The following is a 16735-nucleotide window of genomic DNA, read 5'->3' as shown; positions in this document are numbered from 1 at the left end:
ACTTAGTATCCTCAGCACCCAGGACACACTGAGCCTAGAGTAAGTGCTTTGTAATTCACAAAATAGATGAATGAACAGCTGGATGAATAAACAAGCTTTACAAATGCCGGTTTAAACAAAATTGAGTAGAATTCTTTACAGTAAGACCTTCCCAGCCTTTAATCTACTCTGTGGATTGTGAATCTCTGTGGGTGTATTATGTATTCATGTTCCTGGGAACAGTTTTGAGGGAGTATTAATGTCAAAACTTCATGCGTTGAAGGAATTGGATTCATTTTCATGTATAACTAACTTTTAAAGAACAGTAAATCCTATGTATGGCACATTTCCTGTAAGATTTCTTTACTGTTACTATTTCTGCTCCATCCCTTAGGCACTGCTCTCCGCTAACTAATCTGATAAATTAATTTGTACTTGGGTATAAATATGCAATGCTGCCTTAGGATCTTTTACTCCTTCTTTTATTTATTCACTATATTAAATCCCCATTGTGACTGGAAGCAGGGTATAGAAATAATGTCAGTATTGGGCTGGTGAAAATAATGTCAGTGTTGGGCTGGCTGATTTCCAGAATGGAAGGCTTTGATATCCCTCATGTTACATCCTGAAAGGCCTATTTATGCCTCATATACATAAGCTCTAATTGTTGACCAGATTCAACAGGATAGAGCCAGATATTGATCAATATTTTTATAGAGTGCAATGGTACGATCTTGGCTCACTGTAATCTCCCCCTTCCGGGTTCAAGTGATTCTCCTGCCTCAGCCTCCCGAGTAGTGGGATTACAGGCATATGCCACCACGCCTGGCTAATTTTTGTATTTTTAGTAGAGGCGGGCTTTCACCATGTTTGCCAGGCTGGTCTCAAACTCCTGACCTCAGGTGATCCACATGCCTCGGCTTCCCAAAGTGCTGGGATTGCAGGCATGAGCCACCACGCCCTGCCATCAAAATTTTTTCTATTGATTAGGTGAATTTATGCTATAGAAAATTGTGTTATTTCTGTTTGAAATTTCAGAATTGATGAAGATTAGACATTTACTGTCAGATACTAAAGATCCTTTTACTCTAGGATACTAAAGATACTAAAGATTCTTTTTTACTATCGAAAGAGGATCCATGGTTTTTCACTACCACAGAATTCACCAGGCACATACTTTTTTCCAGATTCCCTCTTCTTCCTTCTTCACCCTCCTTCAGGGGGAGGATCAGATGCCAGACTTGGTGGGTAAAGAAATCAAAAAGGCTCTGAGTGATGTTTTCTCTGTCAAGGTGAAGTTTTTGATAGAGCTGATTTATGTTTGTTTTGTACTCATTCCTGAGGCACTGCCCCTCCTGGCCTCTTCGCCTTGTTGGGATTTGAACGCTACTTCTTACTTCCCATTTGGTATGTGGCTTCTCCCACATAGTAAAGTGGCCTGGCATCACTCCTTGTGGTGAGTTTTCTTTGAACAGGGCACATCATCACTGGGATTCCAGAGGCTGTGAATTCCTGCTAACTGTGTCGTATGCTCTGCAATTGTCCCGGTGCCCTGTTTGGGGAATCTTGAGCTCTAACTAGAAGTTGAAAGCATTCTACATTAGACAACACTATGCTGAGAAATTACCCTTAGAAACAAGGCTTGGGTGCTTCTGGTCCCAGCCAGCCAATGTCCACGTGTCCATAATGCCCAAAGGGACACTTCTGTCCATTGACTTTATAGCTGGCCATCTCTTGAGTCTACTAGCTAATTGTTGAACAAGTTTTAAGTCAGTCATGAAAATAGTTGTTTAGATGTGTAAATTATTGCCACAGTACCTATTTACAGCCAAGATTTTACAGACAGATGCCTTGATAAATGTGTTTTTTATTTGCTGTAATTTCTGTACAGTGCCATCGAAAAAACATAATTCACATTTTCTATTAAGAAGGCACCAGCAGTGTGCAAAAAATTGTCAGTGATCCTGTGACCCCAGTCAGGATTATTCTGGGATTGGGGTTGATTTGGGGGGAATTCAACTATGCTAGCAGGAAAACTGTTGGTTAAACATGAACAGTTAGGAAACCCCTTTTCATGACCTGAAACACAAACATGAAAGGTAAAACTGAAACCAGAACTCAGTCATTCAGCCAAGGCTCTCTTTGTTGAAATCATGGGCAAAGGGAAGGCCTGATGACAGGTGCCCTGAGGGAAGGCTGAGCTGCAGGGCTGTGCCTCAGGCCTGTTAGCCAGATGGGCTGTGCGCTCGCAGCGTGCTGGGGCAGAGGTTCACACAGCTCCTCTCAGCGCTCTTTCGCCAGGTGTGTGCGCAGGTCAGAAGCATGGCAGGAGGGTCAGAGGAAGTGGGCAGCACGGTCCCTGCTCTCAAGCTAATGGTGGTGACAAAGGCTGAGATAAGGGCAGACCTGGGCTTATAAGGATTTGACTTCAGGTGACCCACGCAGGCGATGAACGAGCACCACCCCTGCATCCCAGCCGCCAGGCTCTCCTCTAACTTGGAAGCCCCCATCTGCCTAAGCCTTTCCCATTGTTGACATCCTCTTTTCTGAAGTCTGTTGTGTCATATTTCCCATTTCTCCCAGTAAGCTCAGCCCCAGCCCCACTTTGTAGCTCCTGGGATGTACCCTTTTTCAAGCCATCAGAGCCATCCACCCAGTAGCCACAGCTTTTCCCTTCTCTTCCACTCACATCAGGGTTCCCAGGGCCCAGTGCCTCAGAGCTGACAGTTCAAAGCTTAGAGCAACTGAAGGTCAGGGTCCCTGTTAATACTATTCTGGCTATATTGTGGATTCAGTAGGATTTGGGGAATGGATAAGAGACCTACAATGTTTTAAAGGATTGAGAAATTTCTGGAGGAAGTTTCTGTGATTAACAAAATGCTGTTCTTCTTTTTCACCTTATTTTAAAAAGTTAAGAATCAACAGCTTTGGAACATAACCCATCTGTAGGTCATGCTTACAAACACGTATGCATATAAAACCAGAAACATTAAACAGAGGTGTGCTTATAAGAGATGGAGAGAGAAACATCGTGATCCATGTGCCTTAGACCAGATGGGATGAGTTGGGCAGTGTTTAGTGTGGAAGCGGGATCCCACCTGGGCAGCAAGGAGTGCAGTGGACAGTGGACGGGAAGTGGATGCAGTAGGAAGTGGATAATTATAACTTGTTTGTTTTATTTGATCTTTCTATCATTTGCTGTATGCCATGGGCTGCTCCTTCCTCCACTGGCATTCTCCTCCCCCCATGCCCACGCTTGCCGCTTCTCCTCCTGTACACATGCCTGTTGCTCTTACTTCATTTTTAGAAGGCAGTACAGTGGCCTGCTCTGAGCCTTTGTGAGATTGGCAATAGTATGTGCTGCTCTATTTGTTATCTCTTTTAAAACAGATAAGAAGGATGGGAAATGCTAATGGCAAACACAGGCACAGCTCAATCCCTGTGCTGTTTTGCAAAGCACATTTTCTTATCAGACTTAGGGCCAGGCCCCACAGGCAGAGGTGGCATGGTTGGGCATCTGTGAGACCAGCCCATCAGGCCACACTGTGTTCTGTTCTGTCCACAAACACAGTGAAGTATGTAACCAGATCGTTCAGGCGAATCCTCAACGCTTGTCTTTCTTCACTTATTTCCAAATTGTTCATAAGATCAACTATATGGTTTGAAGTGTCACAGGTGGGAAATAAAGTTCTTTTTGTGATTGGATCCCCACGCCCTGGGTCCCTCTTTTTGAGCCAACTTCTCGTTACTCCCATGAAGCCAGCTCTTCTGCTTGTCATTGGCACCTGAGCCTAGTGACATATGAGGTACCATTTATCAGATTGCTGTATAGGTTGAGACCAAGTCTGAAAACAAGAGCTGTCTCATGAAGCTGCGAACCACAACCATTTTAAAATTCCAAAAATAATGTGTACCTTTTGCAAAATTGCAGATTGCCGCATCCCTCAAATTGAAGATGCTGAGATTCATAACAAGACGTATAGATATGGAGATAAGCTAATCATCACTTGTCATGAAGGATTCAAGATCCGGTACCCCGACCTGTACAATATGGTTTCATTATGTCACGATGATGGAACGTGGGATAATCTGCCGATCTGTCAAGGTACAGGACTGATGCTCCAGTTCTCAGCTGGGCTGTTGTTCTCTCAGACTTTGCTGTAGATTGTGCACATGTTTATCTAATAACCTGATAGAGATGATGGGGAAAATGAGCAAGCCATCTACCCCACACGGATCCAGTTGCATCTTTACTACAGTTACCAAAGCTCTGTTCTTCGAATCTCCATCGCCACCCCTTGTAGCTTGCTCAGCTCCATGTACCCAGTTTTAAACAATAAGCAGGAAACACCTCATTTTTAGAATGTTGGATGTCTCCTTTAGTCCAACATATCAAAGGTAGTTTAAAAATCAGGAGACTTGTAACTGGGCTGCCAACACAAGGATGAACTGTTATATATTTAATGGAAATAACAGGGCATTTATATTTATGGCAGTAGTGGTGAAAATATAGTTAAAGCCAATCTTAAACAGAGGCTGTTTTCTCTTAATAGTGTTATCCTTTTTTTTTTTTTTTATAATGCATGAAGAAGAGAAAAGTCATCAAATTCAAATTTCATCCGAATGACCTGGTGAATATTTATTCCTTTGCACTTTTTAGATTTGCCCGGGCCAATCATAGAGGGCCCTGTTTGTGAAAATAAGCCCTCAAGTTCAGAGTAATTCTGATTTTATTTTTTGATGTGTGACCTCAACCAAAGAACCAAAAAGCCAATGCATAATTCATAGTGTGAGGGAGAAGGAGAGCAATCTCATTTGCTCCACAAGTACCAGCGTGCTCAAGCAGAGACGAATGTTAAGTTTGTGCTTGGAAATCACAACTGGCAGACTCTGATATTGCTTTAGGTGCCCTGTTCTTGGAAATAAATAGTTTCCTTACATGAGAGCTTAAGAGTCGTGACCCCTTGAAGGAACAGAGGCTTGAGCATGAGAAGGACGGAAGCAGCCCAGACCATCACACTCCCCTGGTCTCTCCCAGGGACTGCAGGTGTTGCTAAGCATGTTCTGTGTTGCATTTTTAAAGGAGACATGATTTATTTACATTTTCAGAGACTGTCTACAAAACAAGCAGCTGGCTGTTAACTTGGGCTACTTATTCAAATAAACTTTATTACCCGCTGATCCATCCCAGTCCTCCAGCAGCATCAGAGTGATAGCCAGGACAACACCCCAGGCTCCAGCCACTTCTTCCCTTCCTGTTTCCCACGTAACCTTTTGTTCCCCCATCCTTTCTGTTTCCGTTTCTGTCACTTAAATACAGGATGTTCCTTTAGGAGTTCCTTTTTTTCCCGGTGATTAAAAAAAGAAATACCCTGTGTTGGTATGCCTCTCGAAGTGTCATTTTGAGGCTGTAGACCCAGGCTTTCCCATTGCTCTTTCTGGCCACTGTTGCCCCCATTCCACTTCCCCTTCCTCAAATCCCAGTCAAGACATTGCTTTTCCAGGTCCGCAGCAATAGAGCCAGCCCGTTACCCTGGAGAGGTATGCTTCTTCAAACAACGATGCAAGCCTCTGCCCCACAAAGCGGGTGGGTGGGTGCCCTGGCCTGGGCCCTACCCTCTACTGCACCCCACGCCTGCTGCACAGAACGATAGGTCCTGCCTGCTGGAGCTGCCGCTGCTCCAGTGTTGCTCACTGGCTGCCTGCCTGGCTCACCATAGGGAATGAGGAACTGAAGTTGCCTTGGACAGCCTGACACCTCTCTGAGCCCCCAGGGGGAATATAATTGGCCCGTAAGAGTGACATTTCATTCTCTAACTTTTATTTGCACCTATAGATCCAGGGGCTAAAGCCTGAGGAGGCCTCTCTTTATTATCTAGAAGTGCAAATGGAAATCACGTTGAACTATTGAGTTGAAGCCAGTTTTCAACTGTTATATTTAGGACAGGCTGTCTCTAACCAAGAGTGAGCATATCTTTCCTTCTCCTCTGATTAACTGCACGAATTATAACCCCACTCTGAGTCAGAGTTAGTTTTTATTTGAGAGGAACCAGCTTATTTGTGTGGGTAGTTTAGAACTACAGTTCCTTCCTAGGAAGAAGAGCGGGCACAATCATTTGTGCTCACTGATTTGAACTACGCTTAAGGGTTCTAAGGCACTCACTTTTTCATGTTAATGTACTTATCTTTTTTTCTCAATTATTGAGTCTGTTTATTATTCCTGATCCCCAGCCTCCTACTTGCCACATAAACACACATACACTTCACTTTATTATGAGCATTGTCCGTTTATAGCTCAAAAATAAAAAAACACCAATAATAATCTAAGGTTATGGGCCCGTCTACAAAGATGGCTGAGTTCCATACCTTTTAGGGTATGGTGCATCCCAAATGTTGGCCAGTTCAAGACTATGGTCTCCTTGGTCTGCAGAGCTCCATGGCCCCAGGACACAGTAGTGCAGAATTGGTACTGCCCGACCCCCACAGTGAGTGCCTCAGATTCTGCACCGTCTCACCCCCACCTGCTCTGATGCACAGACACCATATACTGGGGTGTCAACCAAAGCAGTTTGCTGAGAGATCCCTTCAAGATACTTACAGTGTCCAACAAAGTCAGCTTAGGAGAAGGGTTCGGTCATCCACTGCCGTGCATGGGACACATACAATCTGTATCTGCTGACTTGGAAGGGAAAGTGGGTATTTTCATTATACATTATTTACTTCACACACAATTAGTTCTCTCCTGGAAGAGCACCAGCTCTGCAATGTCATTATTCCCTCCAGTGATATTGCTGAGGCAATAAGAAATGCCGTGATCACAGTGGATGCCACACGCAACAGAATTCTTTGCCACCAGGAGTGTTCTGCTGGGCTGCACAGGCTTCAGGGCGAACAGGCAGCTTAGTGTCTCACAGAAGGAGTGTGGGATCCAGGTCCCACTTCCACGCTGATTGCACACAGCATGCTGTGCTTGATGCACAGACTCAGGACATCAGTGGCTCTGAGTGTGGTCCCGAGACCGGCAGTGGCAGCAGCAGCAGCAGTGCCTGGATGTTGGCAGTACAGACAGCAGGCTCCCTCTGCCTCTTCTCGAGTCTGAGAACCACTACACTGCAGGATTCCTCATCTATTTTACATAAAACACAACTGGATTTTCAGGAATGTAAGGGCACCATCTCAGGCAGATTTCTGTCCCATAATCCACTGTAGTGGAATTGAGTTTGGAACTTAAGCTTCCCAAGCTGCTCTCACCACCACTGAAACCACTGGTGGTGTCTCTTGTGTCTCTTTCCTCTTATAGCACCTCAGTGGTTCTCAACCTGGCCAGCACATCAGGTTACTTAGGGAGCTTTAAAAAAAGATAATGATCCCCAGGCTTTCTGCAGATCCTGGACATGGGGCCTGGGCACTGCTGTTTTGTAAACGCTTCTCAGGTGTTGCTGAAATGCAGTCAGAGCCAGAACACTCGGCCTGGGGGTGTGCAGTCCATAGTCAGACACTCACCACCCTCCCTCCATCCTAACAACTCATCTGACCCTCTTGGTGCCATTTGCAAATAGCAGAGCAAATACCTGTATGATAACTAGAATAAGAACCTGCGTATTTGGGACCAAGGTGCTTCATTCTTCAGAGGTGGTGCCATTTTCACAGTGGGGGAATCCTAAAACGTTCCAGCATTCTGTGTGACTTTTTGATGTACAGAGATGACACAGTGGAATCTTTCCCTTTTTCTTTCACCTTCCATAGGCTGCCTGAGACCTCTAGCCTCTTCTAATGGCTATGTGAACATGTCCGAGTTCCAGGCCTCCTTCCCAGTGGGCACTGTGGTTGCCTACCGCTGCTTTCCCGGATTTAAACTCGAGGGATCTGAGTATCTTGAGTGCTTACACAACCTTATCTGGTCGTCCAGCCCACCCCGGTGCCTTGCTCTGGAAGGTAACACATATTATTATTTCGGAAGTTATATTTTGTATTATTAAAGAAGGAAGAAGATCAATAGGAGGAAGAGCTGCAAATTATGGTCGGCAGTAACTTTTCTTCTCTGAGTACATTTTTCTCACCTTTGTCCAGAGCAGAGATCAGCTGCCATGAAGCCATACATAAAACTAGACGTAAAACTTGCTTCCCTCATCTTTAGTCTGAAAGAGGAGAGCAGATAAAAGAAAACGTTGCGAGCATCAAAGGTTAAATTACAAAATATTGCAAAGTTAAATGAAATGTCTTCAAAAATTAATTTTCTCTCCACCAAATGAAAACAGATTGTATCATGGTGTCATTAATCTCACCCCTCGTTTTACTGTTGTGTTGATGTTTCTTCCATATTTCCATGCACTTTATGGCTTAGCTGTAAATGTTTTGCTGCAAGCACACCCTTGGACGCCTGAAAGCAAGAGCTCTTTCGTCTCTGTTTTTATTAAATCTATATGACTATGGATTGCGATTCACTAAAGACCTCTAATCAGTAGTATGAAGTAGTGAGGGGGACAGGGATTCCATTGGCAGAGTCAAGGCAGTGTCTGTAGGAGAAAAGTCCATAAACACTTCTGCCAGGCAAGTTGGATATGCTGGTTCAACTCGTGCCTTAACTCAGGTCTTGAAATTATGCCCGAAGAGAACAAACTCCAATGTGTTTTTTGGCATCTGAGTATAGTGGGTAGGAGGGGCCTATATGGGGAAAGAAAAAGAAAACTCAGATCAGGAGCCCCTTCAAAGCCTACTTGCAGCCTTGTTTGGGGAACAAAGCAAAACAATGGAATATGGAAGCAAATGAGTTCTTGCAAGTTTACAGCACCTCTGCAAGTGTGCACCTCTGTGTGGGAGGAAGTCAGGGTAGGACGTGTGTGGTGGAAGATGACTACTGCTCAGAAGGATCAGAGACAGCATCTCTACAGACATGGAGTGTGGTTGGCTGGAGCCATGGAATCTCTTTGGAGAAGGGTGGGGAAAGGAGGGAAGGGAGTGAGAAGGCCAGCCCTTCCCACTGGTTTTGTCATACTCCTAGGCTGGTCATTAGAACTCCCCTCACCCCACTTCCCACCCATCCAAAAACCCCCAGGGAATTGGACCCTACCCTAGAGATGCCAGATAAAATACAGAATACACAGGGAAATTTGAATTTTAGATAAATAAATAATGTTCTAATATGAGCCTGTCATAAATATCATATGGGACATAGTATAAAAAATATTCTTCACTTATCTGAAATTCAAATATATTAATAACTGAGTGTCTTGAATTTCTGTTTTCTAAATCTGGTCACCCTAGCCTCAAGGGACAAGGCCATCCCCTTTGCTTCCAGTGGGAATAGCCTTCCTGTTATCTGGGTGCTGCTGGTAGGCCATGGATGTCTGATGGAAGGGGCTCTTCCCTAGTTCTGGAAGTTTCTCCATGCTCAAATAACCAGACAGAGAGGGCCCTTTAAAGATATCATTATTATGATTTTATCAATTTGAAGTGCCTGTTTTCAAATCTTTTCAAATTTGGTTTAAATGTGTTTCAAGCAGTCAGATTCTGATAAATTTTATTTTGGGACTTGAAAAGCAGTCTTTATGAAGCCTAGAGAATGTGATATGGATAGGCATAAAACAAATTCTAAGGTTATAAACAGGGAGCTGAGCATGGCTTTGGGTTGAAAATGAGCCTTCTGGCCTAACATGTTCCCTTTCCTCTGCCATCCTCCACTGCGGATAGATGGGAAAACTCCGGCTGACAGCTGCCTGTTCCAGGAAGGCCACTTAATGCCTTTTTCCCTAGGGTTTTTGTTTTTTTAATAAGGTTTACATCTCCATTTTCAATAGACATCCCTTTAAATATCTGCTGGCTCCTTTCAGTGCCACACTGGCTAAAGGTACAAAGCAGTGATACTGAACTTGGAGACACAGAGGGGACTAAAGGGTTATTTCTTTCAAGACTTGATAGAAACTGGGTTAAATTAAGCAGTGGGTTAAAATAAGAAGTAAGGATTCTTGAACAGGTTATCTGGATATGCCTGGGGTTAGTATGTCTTTTATTCTCACTTTAATTGTGTATCATCTTTTTAAAAGACAGTGCCTTATTTATGCAATGTTGTCATAGGGTATTCAACATAGATGAGCTGTCACAAGGGAATCGACCCTTTTAATAGATCACCCCCACTTTTAACCCCTCATCTTTCTGTCTTCCTAAGCATACAATTTGCACAATCTGATTTTTCTTGATGACATAGTGAAAATTATTGCACTGGGCTGTGGAATTATGATGCTCTAAGGAGCTTTTAAATATATTAGGACTCTCTGACCCCTGCAGTAATGGTGTGGACAGTTCTGCTGTGGAAGTCTTTCTCTTTGAGTTTTCTGTCCCTTTCCTGTTCCCCTTTCACTATCAGTCCATCAGCTGTCAATGTGCCGGTCACACTCAAGGTACCTGTCGCTACAGCTGTCCCTCACCCCCAATTAATTTTCTAAACTGCTATGAGCCAGGAGATAGGTTCACCAGGCTGATCATGGAGGGAGCATAGCATATTGATTACCAGTGCAGGCTGACCTCAGACAGACTGGCTTCACATTCTAGCTGTCCTACTTAATCACTTTCACCTGGGGCAAGCCAGGTAGCCTCTATCAGCCTCCATTTCTTCCTCTGTAAAATGGGAGTGATGAGGCCCACTTGCTTTATGGAACTGGGAGGAGTCAGTGAGGTAACAAATCTACCCATTTATTGAAGTGCCCAGCCCATAGTATGTGGTCAATCACTTGTCCATTGTTATTAATGCACTTAGAGTTTTACATAAAGTCACAATAAACAGGAGGGAATCTAGTATGATTCTCTGTGAATACAGTGTCCAGGCTTTTTAGACATGTACATTGTGACACTATTTTGGTTGTTCAGGTGCTATTTTGCATATTCTTAGCTGTGTCTGTATAAGATGACTCTCAGATAACAAGAGGAAATACTGAACAATAAGAACAGCCACCATTAATTTTGAGAGCTTACTACATAGGTGACAGCTACTGCCAAAAGTGTTTGACACAGTGTCTTCTTTAATCCTTGTCTTGCCCTTTGGAAGCATATACTACTAACCCCCTTTAGCTGCTGAGCAAACCCAGCCTTCTAAAGGTTCAGTAACTTGCTCAAAGTCACACAGCGAGGAAGAGAGGGAGCTGGGACTGTAGCATGGGTCTTTGTCACTTCAAAGCTCATGTTCTTAATCACGTTGTCTATTTAATATGTTCTGATTACAACCTAATGGGGAAAGTAATTTGATATGTTTCTAGGCATTTTCTTAAAGCAAATAATAATGATCATAATTACTGCATAGGAAAGAGCTTGTCTTTCTAGTTTGGTTATCCTCCCTGAGAAATCCCAGCAGCAGGGGACCATGAGGGCAGGGGGAGGCTCTGCTGCCACCCCACAGTACCCATTCGTCTCCCACATGGCGGTGGAACCCCCCTTCAGCCAGTGAGCCAGGCAAAGGTTGTTGGACTCCTTTTACAGATGAGGACACAACCCCTTGGAGAATGCCATGACTTGTCCCGCCCCTCCAATTCTTGGTGCGTGCTCTCTGCCACATGGCACCTCCTCTCCCTAGGGAAATGGAAAGCACTTTGTGAGGGTCAATGTTTGAGTGACAGTTATCACACTCACATGTCAACAGTCTCGTAATTGATACCTGGCTTCATGAAAGAGTTGATAATTTAGAAGGAAATGCTTTGGCAGCGTCACCAAAGGTGGCAAGAGTTGCAAAGCCCAGTACCAAGGTGTGGGTCACGTGTTTTGAGGCCTGTGCGGTTGCACCCATGGATAGTGGGAAGATTCTGGAGCATTTGTGGATCCCCATAGCTGTGTTGTGGGATAAAGCACCCAAAATTTCAAAGTATTGAACCAGAAGGATGGATATAATGTTTTAAAATCAATGACTGTATAAAATTGGAGCTGGAAGGAGTTTCATGTGTCCCTATGGGTCCCCGTCTTGCTATGGGCCTGTGTGCTTTGTGGGTCCCTGTGTGTCCCTGTGGCCCCTGTCTTGCTGTGGGCCTGTGTGCTTCATGGGTCCCTGTGTGTCCCTGTGGCCCCCGTCTTGCTGTGAGCCTGTGTGCTTCGTGGGTCCCTGTGTGTCTCCGTGGCTCCCGTCTTGCTGTGGACCTGGGTGCCTCGCCTCATCTGTGTGTATCTTAGTGCTTCCACTCTTGGGTTCCCTTCATCCCTGTGGCCCTCACTTCCATCTGTCGCTTTTGTGTGTGCACACACGTGCACACACTGAATGCAAGAAATCTTTTTTAAAAAAAGCTCTGACAATAAATGTGGGGAATTTCTCATTGTTAAGTGCTAAGAACTCAGTTTATGTTGTCACCAGTGATTATTGAACACCTGCTAGGCTCAGAGTAACACCGAATTGGGCACTGGGGAATTACATAGGAAGGAAAGGACATAATTCCTTACTTTGAAGAGTTTACAGTCTAGCAGGGAGAACAAGATGACAAAGTCCATTACCTAGAGAATAGTGTCATTACAGATGGCAGCCACGTACACACACAGCTACTTTTACCAAGGGGCACACAGAGGCTTCTGCATTTGGAGATGGTAGAAGGACAGTTTCAGGAGGTGATGACACAATTGCAAAATGAAATTTTCTACCCAAGGATTGATGGTGTTTTTGTTTGTTTTCCCCAGAGACCAAACAGTAGCATGTTTCTGTCTTTTCTTTCTCCGCTTGAGCCTTGGGAAAAGAGGTCTGAACATGTCATTCCTATGGAAGGACTCTGCATTTTGAAATGTGGCGGAGCTCATCAATATAGCGGCAGCCTACCTTAGCGTGTGTGAGAGGCTCCAGCCCAGTGGTTTGAAGGGTGGGAATATGGAAGGATATTGAGGAGCATAACAATAAGTAAATGAACCAACAACATAGCACATAGTTGCAGGGCTGATGCAGACACACACGGGGCTGTCTAGGAAGAATAGGTACTAACTGCCCAGAATCCCCTAGATGCTGTATGGGTGGGGCTGTGAGGGCCGCCGGTTATGAGCGGTTGCAGTAGAGGGCTCTTCTCTACGGGGCACAGGACCACCCAAACCCTTTAGTATCTAGAACATTCTCTTCACATTCAGGTTTTCAAACAGCCTGGAAGCGGCACAGAGGTGCTGGGTATCCAGTTATAGAAATTTCTGGGGGCAGCTCTTTCAACAGCAGAGATCACAGCACTGTGCCTCTTTGAGGCATGTTGCAAGGGTCAGAAGAACAGATGATGGAAGCAAAATCTTGGAATTTGGGGTCCTTAATTGTAGCTGCCACCCACTTAAAGATTCCTGTTTCTCTAAGTGCTAAATTAGAGGACTTAGGATCCTGGATCCTTTATCCAGAAGTCCTTCCTTCAACAACTCTCTAGATAAAAAGATGGAATCAAATCTAGAAAGGACATAGGGAGATTAGAGTTTTAAAAGAGAGAAACCAAAACCACTGGTATATGCTGTTTCACGTAAGTGCCTCTGAGGTGTGTGTATTCACTCGGCAAACATTTTTATGCCTGTATGCTGAGTATTTTGCAAGATCCAGTGCAAACAGTGGCAAACGAGTTGTGCAAAGTCTCTGCCTCCCTGGGGCTCACATAGCCTGTGTTGCTATTCCTGAAATTGCACTCTACACGTAGGCAGAGCTAGGTTCTAAATATTCCATTTGTAAGTTATCTAGGGCCTCCCGCAATAGAGAAGATTGTTACCTACACTGAAGGCCACCTAGAAGGAGTTCTAAAGTAAGGTCTCCATGATTTCAAAAGAACTGGGAGGGTTGGATTGGCAAGTCACTCTTTGGTTTGTGGGGCTGGCTCTGAGACGTGATGCCTGGTCTGCTTTTAGAAGGCAGCCGGGTTTTCAGGGAAGGCAGTGAGGATGGTCCCAGAGGCCCCAGGGAGTCTGGTCTGCTTGTTTGTTTGCTTTTCCCAAATAGCGGAATAAATCACTCTAGGATCTGCAGGTACCTAAGGTTTCATTTGTAATGACTTGGGCAGTGGCTTCCCTGATGCTGACATTTTCAAAAGACTTTTTCAGCCTCGTGGCTGGCATTTCTCCCAGGAGCAAGTAAACCTGACCCTGTTAGAAGCCAAACATCTGAAAGTTTTGGTTTTGAAATCTGACCAGTCCCCAAACCCAGAATACCCCAAGTGATTCCCCCCAGCCCCATTCATCTCAGAGCCCACATGGACAGAGATGGAGTTTTAATCAGACAAGCACAGGGAATGCAGCAGTGTGATCTCCTAAGAACCTACAAGTGCCCAGGGGTCCTTTTAGCTCTGTATCCTTTTATAAGAAAAGGAGGAAAAATAAGAAACTGAAGAACCTTGTTTGGCCAAATGTGAAATGACTTGAAAGGTTCCAATTTGGGATCAAAACTCGGAGCCGGCTTGGATGTGGAGGGCTCCCCAGCTCTCCAGCTGCACTGGTAGTGTACTTTGTTCCCGAGTCAAAACACGTTCAGGTACAAGAGGCGCCTGAAGTGATTTCTCCCTCCAGGAACCCTGCCTTCATTCAGAAGTGCCTCAGAACTTCAAAGTGAATCCTGTGTAGGGAACAGGAAAGACACAGCAGAGAATCTAGTCCTCCTTGGATGACAGAGCCTACTCTGCTCCTAGAGGCAGGCTGCAGGGGACACTCAAAAGGGGTGTGATGACGGCCCACCCTGGGACAGGCTGCTCCCATTTTACAAATGGAAATTCCAGACATAAAGAGGAATCCATACTGTTCCCAAGAAGGTGGTAAATTCCTGTTCATGATGAGGCCCAGTGTCACTTCGGTCACTTCCCCAGACCTGTGTCAGGGACACTCTATTCTCCCTGTGGAATTCCCATCTTCCTCCTGCCACCTGTCGGCAAGCATGTGGGGGAGATGCAGAGGCTCTCAGCTCCCTGCCTGGTGATCCACAGTAAGAAAGTGCTGGCTCGGATCTATCCTTTGATAAAACTATTCTGCATTGGATTTGAAGTAGCACATGGGAAATGACAGAATGAAAGTCATATTGAGGATTTCATGCCACTGATTTTGAATTACTGGTCACAGAATACAGAGCTTAGATATCACCAATTTCCCTTTCCCCTAAGCCAACCTGCCATACACTGGCATATCCTTGTAGAGATGAATGGGCAGCGCCAGAGAGGAGCGGGCTTGGCCACAGTGGTGGCCTGGGAGCACCAGTCAAGGTCCCGCACCCGCCCTGGGCTCTGGCACCATCAGGCTGCCTTGAGTAGGGAAGGCCTATGCCACTTGATCTTCGCTCCTTGCCTACCTTTTTTTTAATTGTAAAAAATTTTTTGTAGAGACTTGGTCTTGCTACGTTGCCCAGGTTGGTCTCAAACTCCTGGCCTCAGACAGTCCTCTCCCAGCGTGCTGGGACTACAGGCAAGAACCACCACAACCCGCCCCTCTTCTACATTCTTGTACAGGGAGAAATAATATTTCAAATTTCCTCCTCCTGTGAACAGCTGACTCCGTGGCAGAAAGCACCTCGTTCCTCCCTCCGCTCCAGCCCCGGCGCATGCTTTATATCCTATGCATTGCAGCTGTTGTAACTAAAACTTCCTTTGATTCATTTGACATTTTTGGACGCCTACCTTATGCCAGGCACCATGCAGGTGGTTTATTACATGACCTCTCCTCCTAACAACAGTCACGAGAAGCAAGTGTGGTGCCAACCTGCAGATGAGGAAACTGAGGTTCAGACAGTCCCGCTGCTCCTTCCCCAAGGTCGTTCTGCCCAGCACAACCCAGCCTCTGTGCCTCCTGAGCCCACACCTTCTACTGACACTGTTCTTCTCGCCCTTCTAAAACACAGACTGCCTGCTGGAAATTTTGATCTGGGCTCTAAACCTAGCTCTGTCCATTTCCTCAGATGGAATGGAAAGGAGTTGGAAGAGTTGATCTCAGAGGATCCTTCCTGGTGGTCACATTCTTTGATTCTGCTGTTAACCAGAATCCACACTATTCCCAGAGAGGCTGCCCTGTTCCTGACTGGCTCTGGGAGGCAGGTGGCAAAATGAAAGGGAGAGGTGCTAGGAGAGCTTCTCCCCACGACGCTGGCTAACAGAGTTTCCCCGAAACTCATTTATACAGTCAACCTGTGAGCCTGGAGCCATCCGCAGGAGGGGAGCAGCAGGAAAGGAAGAGATGTGTGTTGAGGGTCATCTTGGTAGCAGGCACTTCACCTGCTATCTTTAGTCCGCCTCTAGGCAACTCCAGGTTTTACTATCCTCTCTTTTCAGATAGGAAGCAGGCCTGGTCACACCCCTTGGCATTAGGGAGTAGGCCGCAGAGCTAAGATTCTAAACCAGCCCTGACCCGACCCCCAGGCTGCGCTTCTTCCTGTACTGACTGTCTTCTGTTGGAGAGACCAGTCCGGCCACCCATTGCTGACTTATTTTCCTTTAATGTTCTCAGGAACCTGAATTTTTATCATGTAAAAGGTTTTGGAGGAGGGAGAGGGAAATACCATCTGATCTGCCCTAAGCTCCACTGTATACAATGGTGAGCAATGGGGGAGCTTTCATTTCTTCCTTCCCTCCCTCCCTCCTTCCCAGGTAAGGCTCTGGTGCCAACCAGGGATATACAATATGCCAAGTGGCTAGTGCTATTAGAGATTTGAGTCTTACGCACCTCTGTGTAATGATGATAGCAGTGACCACCTGGACACTGAATGCTCACTCAGCCTCACACGGTTCTGAATAAACCCACTGACCAGAGGCATGGTCTTGATTAGCCTCTTCTGGGCCCTCAAGCTCCCTGCAGACTTATCGGTGAT

The 16735-nt window shown here is 45.4% G+C and overlaps 1 protein-coding gene across 3 annotated transcripts in view; it reads left to right on the top strand.

Annotated features, from left to right (window-relative positions):
* The window catches only part of SUSD4 (sushi domain containing 4), a 140997-nt gene that overhangs the window by 89277 nt on the left and 34985 nt on the right, over positions 1–16735 (top strand). For all 3 annotated transcript variants that reach the window (XM_017526383.2, XM_017526381.2, XM_017526382.2), the window contains exons 4-5: positions 3911–4084; positions 7726–7914. In XM_017526383.2, the coding sequence (XP_017381872.1) occupies positions 3911–4084; positions 7726–7914 (363 nt within the window). The remainder of the gene's footprint in view (positions 1–3910; positions 4085–7725; positions 7915–16735) is intronic.

The sequence above is a fragment of the Cebus imitator genome, unplaced genomic scaffold (genome assembly GCF_001604975.1).
Source record: "Cebus imitator isolate Cc_AM_T3 unplaced genomic scaffold, Cebus_imitator-1.0 Scaffold42, whole genome shotgun sequence".
NCBI classification, from domain to species: domain Eukaryota; kingdom Metazoa; phylum Chordata; class Mammalia; order Primates; family Cebidae; genus Cebus; species Cebus imitator.
The sequence above is the reverse complement of the archived record's forward strand: the minus strand, read 5'-3'. Positions and strand labels throughout refer to the sequence as shown.